General features: G+C 36.1%; 3 protein-coding genes across 3 annotated transcripts in view; 1 reads left to right on the plus strand and 2 right to left on the minus strand.

Annotated features, from left to right (window-relative positions):
• Window positions 1–500: 500 nt before the first annotated feature.
• On the plus strand, window positions 501–7,492 carry LOC113235086 (mucin-17-like). The gene is made up of 2 exons (XM_026470653.1): window positions 501–739; window positions 848–7,492. Exons 1-2 carry the CDS (start codon window positions 701–703, stop codon window positions 7,463–7,465), a joined length of 6,657 nt encoding a protein of 2,218 aa, XP_026326438.1. The 5' UTR covers window positions 501–700; the 3' UTR covers window positions 7,466–7,492.
• Window positions 7,493–7,594: 102 nt separating this feature from the next.
• On the minus strand, window positions 7,595–9,190 carry LOC113235509. The gene is made up of 2 exons (XM_026471244.1): window positions 9,161–9,190; window positions 7,595–8,461 (listed from the first exon to the last, which is right to left on the minus strand). The coding sequence occupies exons 1-2, from the start codon at window positions 9,188–9,190 to the stop codon at window positions 7,721–7,723; spliced, it is 771 nt and encodes a 256-aa protein (XP_026327029.1). The 3' UTR covers window positions 7,595–7,720.
• Window positions 9,191–10,756: 1,566 nt separating this feature from the next.
• LOC113235510 (protein PTCD3 homolog, mitochondrial) overlaps window positions 10,757–20,565 on the minus strand; it is a 19,865-nt gene continuing 10,056 nt past the window's right edge. The window contains exons 9-14 of the mRNA XM_026471245.1: window positions 19,632–19,716; window positions 18,278–18,419; window positions 17,569–17,680; window positions 15,350–15,548; window positions 14,263–14,444; window positions 10,757–10,969 (exon numbers count right to left, since the gene is read on the minus strand). Of these exons, the coding sequence (XP_026327030.1) occupies window positions 10,888–10,969; window positions 14,263–14,444; window positions 15,350–15,548; window positions 17,569–17,680; window positions 18,278–18,419; window positions 19,632–19,716 (802 nt within the window). The 3' untranslated portion in view covers window positions 10,757–10,887. The remainder of the gene's footprint in view (window positions 10,970–14,262; window positions 14,445–15,349; window positions 15,549–17,568; window positions 17,681–18,277; window positions 18,420–19,631; window positions 19,717–20,565) is intronic.

Consider the following 20,565-nt stretch of genomic DNA (forward strand, 5'->3'; position numbering starts at 1 on the left):
AAACATAGTTTCCGCAGAAATGGGTGACATGACAAATTCATTTGAATGATTATATGATCTAGATTAGGCATTTGACTTCCATCTCACCTGATGGAAAGTGACGATGAGGTCGGCGATGGAGCATGCACACCTAAATAATGCCTATTCACTCTCGCCTTGAAAAGGAAGTGGAAGTATAGTGTTATAGTTTTTTTTATTGGTTGATAGGTTGTTCAAATTGAGAACAAAATTGGAAAAAACATTTCAAAATTTCGTCATGTTGAAATATATACAAATTGTAATCAGTCTTAAGAAATAAATAAACTGAATGACGGATTGAACAAAACAATATACGAGGTGATAACATCGGCAAACTTTCCACTTGTAGTGCAAAAAAAAATTGAAGGCTGCGAAAAATCAAAATACATAAATCCTATCGTCATATCGAAACTCTGCGAAGCCTGTGTAAGCAATAGAACACAGGCACAGCGAAGGAAATAAAATGTCAACTTTATTTATTCAATGTCGTCGTGTAATCTAAAATGAGATGTGCGCAGTGTAAATGATACGCGCTTATGCTAACAGTACAATTACGACTTGAAATTACATGAGTTTAAATCAAGTGAGCCATTCGACTCAAGACTTCATGAGAAAAACGACGGCCTAAAACGACGACATTTGTTACAAACGAAACCAAAAACGAGAAAAAAGTTATGTCAAGATGACTTGGAAATTTTACGACTTGAAAATTGTATTAACGGTACGTGTTTGAGGCTATGTTTTTTCTCTCGTGACGAATTTAAAATTTAAGAATCTTGTAAACAAATAATTTTATTTCATAGTGAGTTATTTTTCATTTTGTTTTCAGGTGCTCATCGGAATCCCGTTGATAGCATCAACGAATATCGACTGTGGTGGAAGAAGTTTTCACTGCTTGAATACGACTCACTTCAGAATTTGTGTGGACTTAGGCGGAGGATTGTCAACGACCGTCGATGACTTCGTTATTCCCTGTCCTTCACCGACTGTATGCAGCCACAGTAATCGTTTTGAGTGTGAGTTTCCACCATCAGTTAGCATTCCGCTTGCTGTGCCAATTACTTTGACGAGTGCAACGAACGAATTGGAAAGTGCTACGACACTTGCATGGGAAGAAATAGTTGTTCCCACAACTCTCTCATTTGATGCAAGTGCAGGACATTTAGAATTACAGAATAACACGAATGTGAGTACAAAATCTCAATTAGTTGAAGTAACGTCGCCAGCCAGTGTTATAAGTATTAGTGAAAATGAAACAGTCACTGAAATAATACCAATCCCAAATACAACTTTCAAGCCACAAATAACAACAGAGGACATTTTGGTGGCTAACACTATTTTACTAAACGGAACAGATACCGTTGTTGATGTCAGTATAAATAAAATAACGGTTATCCCAGAGGTTACTGGCAATGCAACTCAAGCTAATATAAGCGCATCAAATATAACCGAAAATAAAATAAATGAAACAACGGTAAATCCTAAAATAGAAGTTATTGCTAGCAATGCAACTGAAGCTAATATAAGTACATCAAATGTGATCGACAAAAATGTAGAAGAAACAACAGCTAATTCACAAATGGAGGTTGTTACTTCAACAGCGTTTGCAAGTAACACGAATACATTAAATATGTCCGAAAATGGTATAAATGAAAGAAAAGCTATTAAAGAAGTAGAAGCTGTCACTAGGACCATGACTGGAAGTAATAATACAGTCACATCAAATGATAATGAAAACAATTTCGTGACAAAGACGTACGAAACATCTACAGATATCAATACTGAAATTAGGGATACGAGTGAGGCAAACTTGAATATTAATAGTAAAACGACCTCGCTGGTAGAAGACATTACTATGGATACCTCGGTCACTCTAGGGACCCCAATTACTACAGCTGAAAATGGAAGATCTGCTTCAAGAGTTGATGACACAGTAACAAAAGTGTCTACGACACCTAAGATTACGAAAACTGCAGAAACAATGAATACAATTAGTGTGACAACTACATATCCTAAAATTACTGCACATAATAGTACATCAGTTTTAATACATGATAGTGTAAATCAAAGTGTAATTCCCGTAGAAATAAATCGAAAGAAAGCTATAGAAGTAATTGACTCAATTACGACTGCGGTACCCGAGATAGTAAATACTGACGTAAATGCAACACTTGTTGAGGAGGTTATGGCAGCGACTAATGCTATAAACATAGACATTACAACCATTCTTCCTAGTGTACAACACAATCAATCATTTGTCACGGAAACTAACAGTTATTTAAGTAATATAAATGAAACCACCATAGTGACTCCGTCACCTGAAACAGTTTCGGCTACCATATCTAAAGGAAGTTCATTTGTTGAAAACTTTGTAACGCAAAATCCTATTTTTAGTGTGAACACAGAATCTAATGCACAGAAAACTGCTTCAACGACACTACAGGCTACCGAAATTATATCTAATACAGACGATAATTCAATATTGAACTTAAAAACGCCTATAAATGAAAGTACGACAATAGTTGTTTACAACAAGAACGTAGCAGATAAAGTAAAACAAGACATAAATAAAATTAATGCAACAACAACGATATCTGTTCCTATTACAACTCAAAAGATTGATGTTGTAACATTGGATTCAAATAATCTCGTCGGAGAAATTTTAGTCACAACAACAATATCGAATGTCAACACAGAATCAAATGTTAAGGAAAGTACAGAAGCTAGTAACACAATTGACTTTAATTTAACAATTAACGTGGATACTCCCGTCGAAAACAGTTTAACTTCGACCATTGTTCCGGGTTTAAAAACAATATCTAATGTACCGGAAAACACTGACGTTTTTAATGTTCCTAAAATATTGCATAATATTGATACTGATGCAACAGTTAATTCAAACATACTTATCGAGAAATTAACATCACCTACGATTTCGGAAGCGAATATTACTAATACAAGTGCTTTATTAAATTCTAATGACGTTGACATAAGTTCAACGATATCGCCTAACTTTCTCACAACTGATACTAGTGAACTAATAAAATTAACAGAAATAAAGTACGAAACCACAACTCTTTCAAGTGTTTCAGAAATTGATCTGATTACTACAGAACATAAATTAAGGGAAAACACAGACGCTTTTGAAACAACAATAAATAACTTTTCACCGCTACTTGACACAAATGCTGGTAACAACAATACAGTGGCCGTGGAAAATAAGAAAGCTGCAGGTTTATCTTTGAATAATAATACCGTTACAACAACAACAGATAACATGCCCAAAATCCAGACTTCAACGTCGGAACACCACATCAGATCAACACAAAATTTCACACCTGAATATCTATCGACTTTCTCAGAATCATTTGGTGATCCAACAACATCAAACACAAAGCTGAACATGAATGATCGCCAGTTAAATTTCGAAACGTCGACGTCATATGTCTTGCCTACACAATTGACATCAGATATGGCAGGAATTAGTCACAATATACCTAAAGTGATATCATTAAATAAAACAAATGTGTCACCAACAACAAATGACACGAGAAATGCTGCTATTGATAACATTACTTCAATCATGGAAGAAGGAGATTTACCACCTACAGTTTCTGTCACAGAGTATTTAATCACTGATGCACCAGGCACTGAAGCTCAACTGAAAATGCGCTCCGGTAATATGATTGACAAAGAAGACACGAGTATAACGCCCAACTTAAACGCTGTGTATATTACTACAAGTCAAAATGAAATACTGAAAACAGAGGATAATGCAAATGATTTTGGCAACGTTATAGTAAACCAAGCTGATATATCACCAAGTCCTAATCACCTTTCAACGGAATCATCTTTATTGGATCACGTAACTACCCATATTATAGCAACACCTCAATCAGCAAGTAAAGTACAAACACCTAATACGAGCAGCTACAATTTACCTACTGTGAAAGAGTCTACAATTTTAACAACGGCGTCAATATTAGAAAGTAATATAAACGCAACAGGTATCGAAATTGCTAACGAAAGTACTGATGCAGTAGAGACTCTTTTTAGTAATACAAACTTCACTGAAAGGACCAGCACGATGTCAATCACTATAACGCCGAAAGGAACTTCAGTAGCTCCTGATGCAATAATATCGACAGAAACTTTAGAATCAACCACTCAAAATAACAAAGCATTGTATGATACTGATGTACCAGAGGTGCAGACGATTCCTACAGTAAAAGGCAATAATCTTAATATAAATACTCAGGTATTCAATGTTCCAACAACTATGAGGAGTCTAGAAATTTCGGTGAATGTTAATACTGAAAGCGAACTTAAAAATCCTCATTCAATAAATACGGATATTAATTTTCCTTCTATAGCACCATCGACCGAAGGAAACGTTATTTCAAGCTCACCTCTATCAGGTAATGATTTACCAATAAACAACAAATCACCAAATAACGATAAGGTAACAACAGTTGCCAACGTTGATAAATCAACACTTTCGGCAAGTCTTCAAATAAATAAATTAAATACTAATGATGCAACTAAAACACAAACTGACCTTTTGAACACGACATTAACAAAAGGAACTAAGATTAACTTTGAAACTGGGACCACAGTAACTACTTCCATCACGAGATCGCAAACCGATGAATTACTTACGGAAACAGGCACCACAACTGAATATGTAAGAAATTCTAATTTACAGCCGTTGAATTCGCAAAATAATGTTAATTCCGAACATGGTGTAGCCAATCAACCTGAAACAGAAACTTCAACACAAACAACGAGGTATGTGGACACTGTTACTCCTTCGGTGCAAGGAACGTTGAAATCTGAAAAACCCCAAACAGGAACTCCGGAAATCCTTGAAGTTAAGAAGACAAATATACCTGTGCAAGACGTTACAAATAACTTGCTTACGACGGATCTGCGTGAAAAGCCTACGACAATTGGTGGTATAGTAGCAAGTACATCATTGTCACCTGCAATTAACGCAGTTTCTAATCAAGATGCTATAATTTCTGCCACATCTTCACCTGCAATGGTGTCAGCGGGATCAAATACTAACAATGATTCCTTGTCAACAAATATTGCCACTTGGGAGACAGCGATAGTCCTAGAAAATATAAGCTCTGATATTCTAAGATCCATTAATACAATCGCTCCTGAAACAATTCCAGCAGTCGAACATGAAAATAAAAACACCATCTTAACCGTTATGAATTCGACGTCATCACCCCATAATGGTAGAGAATTTAACAATCCCACAAATATATTGCAAAATGTACCTTTTAATACACATGAAGCGAGTGCAAATCATTACCTAATCACGTCTGAGCCAGTTGCCACAACTGATCGGCCGGCAGACGCAGGAAAATCAATTTCGTTTACGATTCAGTCAATTGGGCCACAATCTGTTAATGACGAATTTTACACATCGCAAACAAATAAAAATCTACCACAACCAACCTCTTCCACGAAAGTGTCACCAGGTGCTATAAATAACCCAGATGCTAAAACATCTGTAGGATCAAGTAATAATATAAATCAAAACGTTTTGACACCAAAAACAGTTACTTGGCAAAGACCAACAGTTCAAGAAAACATTTCTGGTGTGCAAAGATCTACAAATAATGATGCACTTGAAATCATTCCTTTAACCCAAAATGAAAATCAAGTCGATATTTCAGCAAATGTAGCCAATAAGTCTACGGCATCACCTAGCAATGGCAGTCATATTAGCAACATTGCGAATCCATTAGAAAACGTAGTTTTGAATATGAAAGAAGAAAGTGTAAGTGATAACAGAACCATGTCAGCAGCAAATGTGACAACTCCGTCTGCAGGCATCTCAACTTCTACAGAATACTCAAGTTCTATGATTCAATCAACCGGTTCGTTATCTGTTACTTCGTCAAACGCTGACAATAATATAATGCCTCTTAATGTAAATAATAGTAACGTGTCTGTGTTACCTGATAGAGTAAAAATTGTTCCACAATTGCCTAATATAAACTCAGGCGTAATTAATCAGCACGATAAAAAATCAACTATTGCTGAAACTTTACCAAACTCAGGAATTTTGAAAGTGCTAGTTTCAATATCTGAAAACACTCAGAATACAGATAACGTGGTAAAAGAAGTAAAAAATGCTGTTAAGGATTCAAAGTGGCACCCACCTCCAGAGTCTGTTAAAAATAATTTTAGCAATATTAGCCTTTCTATGCAAAGTATATCGATTTTGTCGATATCGACTACAGACGTTAAACTTAACGTTACAGAAACCACATTTACGAATTCTAGTGTGGAATTTCATACGTCAGTGTCTAAAACGAATGTCAACGCTCAACCTTCTACAGATGGCAATACCAAATCCTTACCGAACAGAGTAGTAGAAAAAACTTCGCCGTTGAATGACGATTCTAATTTATCAAACAATGATATAACGAATATCCCAGTTGTTATAATCGACAGGGAAAAAGTAAACAAGAACCATAATGTGAACATTGAGCTTTCATTTGTTCAGAATTCCAGTTATCCTCTTACAAAAACTTCTGCATCTAATATACAGACTGCAACAAAACCTCACATAACAACTGCCACCGAAGCAGCTGTGAGACGGGCACAAACAACAGGTAGCACAATAGGAAGTACTCACCCAGTAGTTACAACAGGGCAGTTAAGTATACTGAATACAGTTAAGGTTGATGTTGAACGCACCAATGTTGAAAAAAATTTAAATTTTGATTGTGAAAATCGTAGGCGAGGAAGATATTCCGATAACAAAGATTGCAGGAAATTCTACGTCTGTATTGGTTTGAGACTACCTATTGAAGGATTGTGCCCAGTTAATACCGTATTCAGTGAAGTCAAGAAACAGTGTACCAAAAACTTGTCTCACTGCATTAGACAAAATCAATTTAAATGTGTAACGAATGGAAGATTCAGCGACGTTATGGAACAGAACGTTTATTACATTTGTGTAAAAAATCATCGAGAAGAATTTGTCAGATTTAAATTTCAATGTCAAAATGGTTACAGGCTTAATAAATTGACTGTAAGATGCGTGGAAGATGAAACAGAACCTTCGAACAATTCTATAAGTAACGAGTCTGAAGCAGCAGTAGAAAAAAGCTCCAGTTCAAATAATAGAGACTACTCTAAAATATACGACAATAATCATTCCACAAATGAAAATGCTAAGGACAATGGTTTGAAGACGGTAAAGGATAAGTCAAGTTCTGAAAGAAGAAAAGGAGACGAGGATTTCGAATGTGAAGAAGAAGGTAAATTTCCTGAACCAAAAAGTTGTAGAAAATATTACGTTTGTTCGAAAAGCAACCGATCTGAGGAATATCGTCAAAGAAGAAAGAAGTGTAATAGCGATGAAGTGTTCCATAAAGACAAAAAGAAATGTGTCGATGCCGACAGTTTCGAATGTTCTTAAAGTAATTCAATAAATTAACTAGAATACGGCTAATGATTGTATAAATGTAAATAAATACATGTTGATGTGATTCGTACAACAAATGATGATGTTGTCATTTTAATTATTTAGGTACTGGTTCACTATTGTTACAAGAATAGAATTAATAGTTTTTTTCGATAAATATATATAAACTTTGGAGGTTAATTCAAGTATTATATTTAAAACAATTCTAAAAATCAGTCTTAGATATTTTTCACTGGCAATAAAGTCGAACTATTCATCAAACCCAGTTTTGATCCTTGGTCGTCTTGAAGCTGCGCCAGAGTTTTGTATGAATTGGTCTTCATCCACTCTTTCCAATATGAGGCAAAATTGATTAGAGAATACTGTACATCTAGTGGCTATTTCTTTTCTGGCAGGTCGCGGGGGACAGAAGTATGCCGCTCGAATGGGACTGCTGTCTTGCGTCACAGTTAGCTTATAGTGCTTACAGTCAATGGGTCGGTTCTTTTCTAAACTGGGGCTTAAATCGGAGTATGCGAAGTCGCCGCCAACAGGTTTTCTTCGAGTGCCTTCTTCAATGAAGTCCACAAACGGTTTGGTGGCGTTTGATAACGGACATCTGTAGGAATTGGATGCCGAGCATGTTCGCGTATAGCCATTGAAAATTGTGTTGCCCGTGCACTTAAACTTGATTCCTTGGAAACGGTTTTTATTAGGAATGCATAGTATATAGCCCTTGCAGTCGGGTACATTGGGATCAGCTATTCTTTCGTAGCGGTGACATCTGATGGTTCTTATTGGAGGTTCCACGTAGTTGATGACGCTCTCGCAGACGTCACTCGATTCCTCATTGCAGATAGTTCTCGGAGGGCACAAGAACGTAGGACCTCGCAAGTTTTCGCCTTCGCAGAGACGCAGTTTGTTGTTCCGTTCACACACAAATCCGTAAGGTCCACAATCGATTTTTTTGTTAAAATATGCAGTCACCCGATAGCTGCACAATATTGTACCCTAAGGACAAGAAATATAAAATTTGAAAAGGTTGTAAACCCTAATGAGCCACAGAAATATATTGTAAGTTGATGGTAACAAAACAAGAAAAGGTATGTAAACACAGATACAGCAGTATAAAACACTCCTTACTACGGATTAACAAACGGTCCAGACATTTACCCCAAAAGGGCCGAGTTATGCTGTATTACAGATTGGTATTAAAATTAGCACATGATTAGCAGTAGTTATTACAAATTGTTATTAAAATTGGCACATGATTAGTAGTAGCTATTACAAACCGGTATTAAAACTGGTAAAGAAATCAAAATTAGACGCAATTGAAGTTTTAACAGCACTGTACGCTGCCGCGATCGAGCAGGGAGTGAGGGTGGAAACAAAATTAGAAGTGCGAGGCGAAGGAATTAAAAACGAGTGGCCTGGAACCGGAGAAAAGGCGATAAAAAGGTGGGATGACAATGCAAGGACGACGTCACATCGTCACAAATTAGTCACTTTCTATACCATTGAGATAGAAATAAAATAAAAATTAAATAGAAATAAAAGTGCAGCAAGTATTGTCTACAGGAATGTTAACATTGATGAAATATGGACATAATATGGTGAAAGTAGGACGACGGAATACAATATTAAACACGAACATGTAAAGTAGCATCACTTTCAACTGCCGTTATGAAGATATTTAGGGATAATACTCACCAGCAGAATATACAATATGAGACAGGGCATGTTGAAATTGAAAGCACGCAATGTTAAGGCTGCCGTTATGACAGACAAAACGCGACTAACGGACGCGCAGCTTTCCTCCAATGTCTTCAGCTAGAGCCAGTCAATTATCATTTTTAACACCTTTTGTGTTCGCCGGAGAAACGAGTCCATGTCACAAGTACAATATCTCACGGATACTGTATGTACTATTCTCCAAAAACTGGTTTCTATAGGTCACCAAAAAAGTAGGTGAAGTAAATTTTGTTGAAATAAACAGTATTTCGCACGCGTAACCTAATACTGTCGTAACTCCAAATTGTGAAATTGAGAAAACACGATTAAAAATAAAAAAGAAACTGAATGAAACCACAGGGTTCTTTGTAAAATACTAACAACCTTGCAGAACTATTATTACTAGCATCATAAACCATAACTTTTCAAGTTCTTAGGTTTTCGCGATTGTTAAATATAGAAAATGAAACTATTTTTCCGGATTTAAATCGCGTATATGTGAATTACCAAACAAACCAACGTTTCGGGCCCTTTTCAGATCCCATGGTCACGGTTGATTTGTTTCATTACTTTTTACAAAACATGATAAATAGTTCAAAAATAAACTTTTGTTTTTGTTTTTTTTTTTTTTTTTTTTTATTGTGACTCGGCAAAATGACTGCACCGCGCCTGATGGAAAGTGCGAATACAGTCCAGAGATGAGAGTAACGGATGGAAAACACAAATATCTTCACTCCGTCACTATCATTTTGCCGGTCTGGCCAAATGCTTCTTCACACTACGTTTGAAGGACCCGATGTTATAGAGGGGAGGGAATACATGCGCCGGGAGTTGGTTCCACAATTTGATGGTTCGGCATAAGAACGAATTGCCAAACTTTTTAGTGCGGGACGGTATTGAACTGACCGTCCAACTGTGGCAACGCAGTCCGGCACGGGTGGTCCGCTGATGGAAAGGAGAGGAAGGGATAATTAAAAAAAAAATTATACTATGTGACACTTTTTAGATCTATATTTGGTAGTAAGTTTAAACGTACAAGTGTACTTCCGGACGACCCCCACCCCTGCGTGCGTTATCATTATCACCGTTTGTAACGATTAATTTAAATATTTTAATTTTTGTACGAAAGTGAAATGTGATAAATGATTAAGTCACGGAACAAAAGTTGTTGTTTATGTTATACAGGAATATAGTCGTGCGATATTGTTTTATTTTACAAATAACCCTGTATATTTTCGATCATAAATGGATAATTAAGCATTATGTATAAATGAAAATAAATATTGTTCGCAATAAAATCCATCAAATTCTTTTAAATTTTCAAATTGTTTTTTCTCAATACCGCAATTTTGAGTTAGGGCAGTATTTGGTTTCATGTGTGATTTATTGTGTAAAGAACATATTTTAGACTTGTTATAATATTGAGTAAAATATGATGTCAAGTCCAAAATGAGTTTTTTTCACTTATTAATGAGGTTGCCCATTAATAAGTGAAAAAAGCGTAGATAAAAAAAAACAAGTTCTTAATAAAAAATTTATTAATACATAAATATCGAGTTTCTATTCAAAAATTTACTTGAGTGTCTGTGAGATTTAATGCATAACTAACTTTGGAATAAATAAAAAATATCTCTACAATTAAATACACAAATGGTTTCTATTTTATTAATAATTAAATGCTAAATTCGTAAACTATGACACTACATCTACTCGTCATCGGATGAAGACTCACTGTCACTGGAACTTGTTGTTGAGTCCGCATCCCGTACAGGTGCGCCGGTTTTGGTCCTGTGAAAATATTATTTTTAAGATTATTTTGCCCATACCGTACACAGGGTGACATTTTTTCATTCAACTTTTTCTTATTTATAAAGTTACAGTCGAGTGCACATCAAGCTTAATACTATGGACTTTAGTCAGTTCTTATCGCAAGCGGCATGTAGTTGAATTTGAATCTTTAACGCGGTTACGCACCGCATCCGATTCGTATTTCTTCCGAATCCGAGACCGTACAAATCTAAAAAACTCGGACCTACTTTGGATCTCACTTGTGCACTAAGTCCAATTGGAATCCGATGAAACACGAATATCGCCTGTACTGTATACAGTACCCGGCGATAAATATTGCACATAGACATTTGGAAAGAGACAATCGGCTAATTTCGACTTCGTAGAGCGTTATCTCTGTCGCACGAAATACAAACAGTCCGGTATCTATTAGGAGCTGTTAAAACAATTTTAATTTGCTTCTTTTAATAATTCTTTTTATTCTTTGTATAAAATACACCAATTTTTCTATAAGTGATGGCTTTAGGTTCGGGTAAAATAAAATAAAAAAAATATGTTCACATTATGTTTACGTATTTAATTACTTTGGAAAATTACAGCTGTAGTGTACATAATAAACACCATTGTACCTATTGTTAAAGTGAGACATTGTAATAAAAATAATAATAATTCTAATTCTCAATTACTACCATTTCACTATCTGTGCTCTCAAAGAGGTAAATATCACTGTCACTATCAGCCGTATTTATCACTAGTCTATCAGTGTAACTGTCTAAACCGTGTTGAATGCTTCTATATTCATTCTCACATTTGATTGTGTGATCGCAAACCTTTTTCCACTCTTCAGCCCTGATCATGTTTACTTTTTCAGTCAATAACGTTTTTACTGTAGTTAAAATCATACCCACGTTTCTAGAGGCTACATAGCCTTTTAGTTGAGACCATATATTTTCAATTGGATTAAAATCCGGATGATACGGTGGCAATCGCAACACAGTGTGCCCATGTTCTGCAAGTACTTTGTCCACGGAAAACTCTGTATACCTCTCCTTGTGCTGACATATAATAGCGTAAATCTGGGTTTTTGTTAATTTTGGATCAACTGGAATTTCGTATCTGTTTAACCATTTGATCATTTCCTGTTTAATGGTGTTTGACTTGGGGGATCTTTCAACATATTTATTGTGATAGGGTGCGTTGTCGATAACTAGAACGGAATCACTGGGTATATTTGGGATTAATTGATTAACCAGCCATTTCTCGTAGTTATCGTTATTCATTTCATTGTGATAGTCACCTGTAGTATCCGTGGATTTATACGTTAAAAAGGCACCGGGTACAAAGCCTTTTTCATTTCCCGCATGAACTATTATCAAACGTTGACCTTTTGAAATTGGCTTTTTTACTCCTTTTTTCTTATCATCACTCCAAGATTTCCCTTAAGTGTGGGATGTATGTATGTAAGACTCATCCATGTAGACGATATTTTTTCCTGTTTCGCGAAATTTGCGTATTTTATCGAGGTATTCCATTCGTTTGAGACTTACATCGTGCTTTTCCATTAAAACTTCGATTATCTTCCATTTTAGTGAACCGAAATCCCATCTCGTGAAGTATTTTTCTCAACGTCTTTTCAGACCCATTGTAATTAATAGTTTCAGATAATTTAGCTTTTAATGATTTTATTGTTGGCAGTTCATTAAATCGTAAGTGAAAATCATACACCATTCTTCGAACAACATCATAATCAAAATCGTCCATATCCAAACGAAATTGCTTTTTTGGTCTCCCTTTTTTTGGAGTGCTAAACTTAATTTCAGTAGAATGTGTTTCAGTACTGACTTCGTTTAATATATTGTTCAAAGTTCTTCTTGAAATTCCAGTGGCATTTGCAACTCGCGCTTGAACCTTCTTAAAATAACAACTTACATTTTCATCTTAATTTTTTTTAAATCTGTCAGCTTCGGTTACAAAATATTTATAAACATTGTAGATAATTTGGCGTGACTGACCTCGTAAAGGTTTTCCTCTTTTTCCTAAAGATGCCATAGTACAACTTTAAATTCTTTAAATTTGGGGATGTTAACAACTCTATATATTTATTTTGAACTTGACGCGACCGCACTCTATCGCACTTAAACAACGACTGACAAAAAAAACCTCTTTTTTTTAACTCTTTCACAAGGAGCTCTACTGCTACTAAACTATTTGCTTTCAGTAGTAACCAAACAACAAATAAAAACAAAATAATTTGTTTCAAACGCGCGCAAGTATAATACTCTCATGTATGGACACGCGGAGCGATAGTTTCGTCTGTGGAACTTTCTCGTATAATTGTTCTGGTCGCCCGCAAAAGACGCGCGTAATATTCGTACCAATTAGCTTTCCATTACTCTAGTCATGTGGGACTATAAAATCATATATTTGTAATTGACCTTCGATACTGAAGTTTGTAGCAATAAGCGAACTCGCTAGGAGCGTCGCGGCTCATGGCCCACGGGTTAGAAACATTAAGTACCTCTTTGTAAAAAAAATATTTCCTCATATATGTACGTCTATCACATCCAACTGGCCGCAGGCACAATCAACATCTTAATCATAGTAATGATACAGATTTTCTTCTCGTTACAGTTTTTACGTTATATAAATAATTATTTTGTAATATTCATAATTATCATGTCATTAAAGAAAACTAAGTCAAGGAATGTTTTCGTAAAAGTACATTTCCAGTGGCGCATTGACATAATGTACTGATAAAAAGCACGTCACATTATAGCGTAGATTACGGTAGATTATGTTATCTGAAAAACACGGTTAAATGTACATAGACAGCAACACGCATGTCCTCCAGCGGGGTAGGTAGAGATTACGGACCTTAATTGGCTACGTTCTGTAATTGTGGCAGGAGGCACACCTTTTTCGTATCTTCAACTAATATCTTTTGAAAGAAAAAATAAAATGCTTTTATTTGTTTACCACAAATGACACAAAAGGAAAAAGCAAACAAAACAGAAAAAAAAAAACTTTCCAACGAAAAACACAAATAAATAATTACAAAACAAAATCACAAATAAAAAATTAAATTAAATCGTCTCCCTAGAGGAGACCCGTGCCCAGTATCGGGACGTATAATGTCGTATGATGGACGTATGATGATGAGTGTTATATTACGTTTCAATTAACCCATTTCAGTCAACCGGACGAGAATCTTGTTATAAGACTCATAGATATAGAAAAAATCATAGATAAAGCAGCACGGGAAGAAAAATAACGCAGAATATTTTTGTACTTACACTTGATAAGCTTCTACGATAGCAAGGGCCGCAGGATGAAGTGACGTCTCCAGCTCTGACCTTGGCTGCTGCAGCAACGCATGTACTTCTTCCTCGCTTCTGTTAAGCATAACGCCAAGCGTTTGCACGCTAGCTGTCGCTGCTTCCTCGAAGCCGCACTCTGCTAGGTACGCCACAGCCATCTAAGCATGAAATACTTGAATTTGTAAGGCGTTATAAATTATACTAGAGAAATAAATCTCGTTGAAAAGGTTTTTGTGATTGTTTTGTACAAGTTTTAATTAGGTTTTAAGCATTAGTTAACAGCATATCATATGATATCATTTATTGCTTTATGTGCTACAAAAGGTCTTAAAGCCATTATTACATTCCAACATAAACCCTGTAAGGGCACCGCAATTAACCTACTTCACTATACTAATATTAATACTAATAGGTACTGTAGACTAGGCTCTACTCTATGAGTAGAATTGCTGGCTGAATATAGATAGTGATTATAGTTTTATATTTAGAATGTTAAGGATTGAAATAAGAAAACAGAAGATCTTGACATATTAACATTATTGATTTGTAACCTGAAAGTGAAAATATGTAAAATGGTGAAATAAACCAGAGTTCTTAAGATGATCCTGGTTTATATTCATAAAAGTACCTCTCGCTACGCAATCTGAGTTACGCCTCATTACAGTACACATAGATTCATCTTACTATACTATACACATTATATCATGTACTTTTACTATCGAAATAATTATTTATTTCTTCCCTAACCTTTTTAAAACTTAATCTTCATTGTTTTTTTTTGTAATATCAAGTGACGGGACGAACAAGTCGTGCGCCAGATGGTAATCTACACGTCTGTCCAAAACAGTTACAGTGCCACTCAGAGCTCTAAATTGCCAAGATCTGAGGGGCGCTACCATTGCGCCCGTCACTCTGAGACATAAAATTAACAAGTCCCATGTGCCTTACTATAATACTTATTAAGTATTTTTTTTATAACATCAACTAACGGGACGAACAATCCATGCGCCTCATGGTAAACTACACGCCTGTCCATAACAGTATAGTACAGTATATTACTTACGGTAGCAATATCCTGTTTGCCAATTGCAGCTGACTTGTTGGCCACGTTGGCAAGTACTTGTGGGTTGTGCGGCACGCCGACTGCTTCGTCGCGCCGAAGCCGCTGCAGTGCTTCAGCGACGCTGTCCCACGCTTGGTCCGCCTTGTCTTGTGCATCGGAGCACAGCTCTATGATATTTGTTAGCCCTGCTGCTGATATCCTGGTTAGATAGAAAACACGTAATTCCCAACAATTGATTGGAATAAATTGTGCTGACTGAGCAAATTTTCAGAAATTTAGGGATTACGCAAATAAGAGGTAATTATCGTTATCCGTTAGCCACGTTGAGGCAACAGACACTGGTTCCTGAACCCATTGGAATTTTTGTGTGTGTTTGGTCGATCTTTGTATCAATTATAATACTTAACAGTATATTAATATATTTCAATAACGCCGATATATCTAAAAAAATCATTAATGTCGCTTCCAGATGCACTCAGTCCTATATCTGTTAAGTTTGGAAACAGAATAAACTTCTACCCTACGTAGAATTTAAAAAATTCACACTACCTTCTTATGTGATAGTATACAAAATTGTAGTCTTAGTGAATTTAATTTAATTTGTTTTTGGTAGTAATTTATGTCTTCGTAATTTATAAGTTAGTTACATTACAAAATAAGCTCAGTGTTTGTGATGGGTACGCTATAAAGACCGAATTTTGGCAAATATGGATGTGAAATTTCTCATGGAAGTGAATTGTTGTTGTAAGACTAGTGTATTTTCGGAATATTTGAATATCATCGTAGTAAAAATATCAGGATATTCGATAAAATAAAAATTGCAATTTCGTTATTTGTTTCTTTGTAGTGTATAAATGTTTCTTTGTAATTAGCGTTTCAAGTATTGACGCATACAGAAGGTGCTTCGACTGCAGTCGGTCAATATGCTGGGATTCAGCAACAAGCGGGTCTACCACCGTTCTTCGAACGAAATAATTACCGACAGATATGTAATACTCATTTATCTTAAGTGTTCATTTTAATTTCAAACCGCTCGGCCGGGATGCGAATTTCGATCTTCCCGTAGCCTTAAGCTATTCCTTCTCACCGCACTGATTTTTTGTCTAATTCTTTTACTCTTTATGCAATCTGTCTTTGGAACGCGCTCCCGCTCCATGTAAGACAAGCTCAGACCAAATTATCTTTCAAGCGCATGTTGCGTACGCATCTGTTTGACAACTGTGAAAACTAAAACTCTGTATAATGTTGCTTTGGGCACAAAAATTATATTATTTATAATTATAATATATCGCACTGCTATTACAATAGTGTTGTAACTCAAAATATGTGAAATTCAAGATTATATTACTGCTGAACGTAAAATTTGATTCTCTACACTCAATAAAACCGTCGTTCGAATATTGTAAGAAACAATTAAAATATAATATCTACTTAACTCAAAATGAGACAAACTTTTCGTGACATACTTCTGGACAAAACAGTCCGTACTCAAAAATATTAAATTATTTTTTCCTTTTTATTTATAAATAAATAATTTGTATTTGGCAAGTAGGAAATATTTAGATGTCTGTAATAAACTTTAACTTATACATACATTTCAATAATCTTTCACGAGAAGTGAGTAATTCGTTTTTCATCAATTCTAAAAAAATACATGTTTTGAGTTAATACACTATTGTATTAACAGAGCGATATATGTAAGCTTATTATGTATATATAATAAGTATGTTTCTATTAGGTTATTTATTTATACCATACAAATTATCGATTAGCTTTTTAGCTTTCTTCTTGTTTAAGTGTAGCACCAACCTATTGTTTTTTTTTCTGTTTGGCCCCATGGTTGACTGGTAGAGAATGGCTTATGGCATTAAGTCCGCCATTTGTATTTCAGTATACAATAAAGTTGAAATAAATAAATAAAAATAATCGACCAAATCAACAGACTAATGTCAAGTATGAGTATTAGTTGTTTGACAGTAATTGTTTCGGGCGGATGTCGGATGTGCGATAAACGCTTTAACGCGTGACTGCTTCCTGTTTGAGGACCCCTTTAAAATTCTCGTCAACTTGTCAGCCATTTCACGTACAAAAGCCATTTTCGAAAGTCCTTTCCGATTACCCTTCAGGTATAACATAAATACAGATTGTCTATAAGGTATAGACCTTAAAATTATGCTAAAGATTGAATTAAAGTCGTGCATAGAGCTCTCCATACAGACCTTAGTTGCATAGGTGCGCGAACATCTCTAGCGTCTTGTTGTTCTTCAACAATCTGCCCGAATTTTAGAATATCCATCGCTGCTGTGCGCATTTTTGTTTTCACTTCGTCATCTAAACAAAAAGGGCAAAATATTTTTGATATCCAACAATTTAGTGTATATGGTAAGAATTATAAAAAAGAAATATATATATATACCAGTAATAGCGGGCAAGCATAATCGTAAACTAATATAAATTGTGATCCACATTGAACTAGATTATTACATTCGTAGTCTATTATTTTCTCATAGTATTTAAATTATAATTAAACTAGGATGTCAATATATGAATTACATACATTAAATAATTTATCTGAATTATTAAGTGTTTTTTTTTTCTTTAAAATTTGAAGAGTAAGCAAGTTGTAAGGCAATTCCGTAGCAGTAGAGCCGGTTGTGAAGGAGTTTGTCCAGGGAAGTACTGCCACCTTACCTACTTCTGCCGTCAAGCAGTATTACTGCGTTCCGGTTTGAAAGGGTAAAGGTGCTGGTGAAATTACAGGCACAGGGGACTTGTCAACTTATGTCTCAGGGCGACGGGCGCAGTGGCAGTGCCCCTCAGATCTTTGCGATTTAAAGCTCTGAACGGCACTGCAACTGTTATGGACAGGCGTGTCGCTTACGACTAATTCGTCCCGTCACTTAGTATTATAAAAAAAGTGGTGGTGACCTTGGTACTGGTAGCAGCTGACCATGGCGGCCAGGATCTTCTCCACGAGCTTGGCGCGCTTGGCGTGCCCGAACACGACGAGCTGCGACCACGCCTGCGCCAGGCGGTCGCCGGCGCCGCCCACCTCCAGCGTCTTGATTATCTACAATTGTTACATATAACTTTAACAATAGAACACAACATAAGCATTTCATTTAAACTTTCACGATTTTCACACTTTATTTGATTTTTAATTCGGAACTTAATCACGTATAAAACATATTTTAATCACCTCGACATTTCGGACGCATTGCAACGTCCATGGTCTCGCAGGGCCTGAAGTGGCGGGTGTCAGCATCTTCTAGCCGTCCGAGTTTATCTAACTACCCGCACTTGATCTTCATTATTTATTTGTGCACTAGGGTTCTCACTAGACCGACACACAACACTCACGACTTTAGTGCACAAATAAATAATGAAGTACAAGTGCGGATAGTTAGAAAAACTAGCACGGCTAGAAAAATGAAAATGCTGCCTCCCGCCTCTTCAGTCCCTTCGAGACCATGGACGTTGCAATACGTCCGAGACGTCGAGGTAATTAAAATATGTTTTATACGTGATTAAGTCCCGAATTAAAAATTAAATAAAACATAAGCTACTTTATATTATCGAAGGAGCAATAACTTAGAGGGCTGCTAATCGAGGTACAAGAACGCGTAGTAGGGTATTTAGTACCTATTGGTACGCCAGGCCCTGTACTCTCGTTCTCCATCCGACATTCATCCGTAAATAATTACTGTGAAATAAGTAATACTCGATCACATTAAAAGATGCATGATGCGAATGAAGCTTCATACTCGACATTGCGTTTTAACTTGGTCGAGTATTTAACTATTTGACAGTAATTGAATATTTCGCTTAACTTTTATTTTTTCTTTTTTTTATTGTAATCAAACTGACGACGTCAAAAAAAAAACGAAATTCTATTGGTCTCTTCACGGTCAGTCTAACAAATAATAAATTCGACACGGTAAATAAGGATTAGGCCAGACGAGCGTAATTTTGTGAGTTGCGCGTCGCCTTATTTGAGTTGCGTAAATTAAAGTATTTATATAGCATTCGGTTTTATATAAAAGTCCGGTTTGTGCCACATGACGACGCAAAATGAGTTGCAGGTGGAGGAAGGGGTGATGTAAGTAGTCACTTTGGTATTGGATGCAACTGAATATATATAAATAATATAGTAATATATAACATAAGTTCGTCTGGCGCCCCAACTGAATTTCAGTCCAACGTAAACTACGCAACTCAAACAACGCGACTCACAACTCACAGAATTACGTCGTCTGGCCTCACCCTAAATGTTACTTATTACCTCTTCCATAACCGAAGGTTCAGGTACGTAAATGTTTGGTACAAGTGTGTCTAGCAGATGTGTTGTCCTTTCGAAGGGTGCATGCCTGCAAAACCATGATCACATTTAACTACCAGTGGATGGAAAGTTGTTTACGGATTATGCCGGTCTCAGATAAGTCCTTTGTCATTGAATTTGAACAGCATCTCTTCTGGAAACATAATATATGTACGACGATGCTAGAACTCCTGCGATAGCGCCATTTTGTAAACTTGGCAAGCTTCGAATCATTTGAAAATAATTTGAAATTCTCAATGTAAATTGTCCGCATTTAGGGCGCGTGTCCAAGCTAAGAAAAGTCGCCGGGTCTATGCAAGAATTCGTGTCGTTTGTACACACGAACTGTGTACACTACCGACACGAACCGCTCTGCTGCTATTGTATGGAGTGGGGTGAGGTGCATTGTCACTAAACGAACGAAATGCGCGTGGACGGGTGTTGCTTAGTAGTCAACATACACAACATCATATTTCTTCCCACAGTCGGTAGTAAAACGACTGCTTCCTGGAAGACTTGTAATGCACTGACACATTTTACCCTAAACACGTCTGTCCGAAATTATTCGTATCGTGTCTCATAATTTTCTCGTCTGCAACAGACACGACATGTTTTCGTGGCTAGATCCGACAAAGTTCTTGTCGTATACAAGACCATTCTCATCTTTTCTTAGCAGACACGTCGAATTTCTTAGCGTGTATACGCGCTCTTATAGGCAGTGTTTTTTGAAGACGGAAAAAATGGCATTTGCAGGGTTGCCAGTTTTCATAAAATTTTAAATAGTGTTGTGGTTGTTCTCGATAGTTTTATCGATAGATTGTGTAAGAAGGTAAAATTTTGCCAAATTGTGAATGTTACGATGTTTTAATGATTACTAATTGCGTTGTTGTACTTTTCA

Source organism: Hyposmocoma kahamanoa, unplaced genomic scaffold (genome assembly GCF_003589595.1).
Source record: "Hyposmocoma kahamanoa isolate Upper Pololo Valley unplaced genomic scaffold, ASM358959v1 87, whole genome shotgun sequence".
Taxonomy (NCBI): Eukaryota; Metazoa; Arthropoda; class Insecta; order Lepidoptera; family Cosmopterigidae; genus Hyposmocoma; species Hyposmocoma kahamanoa.

Excerpts from the sequence above, each read along its gene's own strand:
- LOC113235509 (XM_026471244.1), bottom strand. The coding sequence starts at position 9,190 with ATGCCCTGTCTCATATTGTATATTCTGCTG. Across the intron at positions 8,462-9,160 it reads TCATATTGTATATTCTGCTG|GGTACAATATTGTGCAGCTA; the intron begins GTGAGTATTATC and ends TCTTGTCCTTAG.
- LOC113235086 (XM_026470653.1), top strand. The coding sequence starts at position 701 with ATGACTTGGAAATTTTACGACTTGAAAATTGTATTAACG. Across the intron at positions 740-847 it reads ACTTGAAAATTGTATTAACG|GTGCTCATCGGAATCCCGTT; the intron begins GTACGTGTTTGA and ends TTTTGTTTTCAG.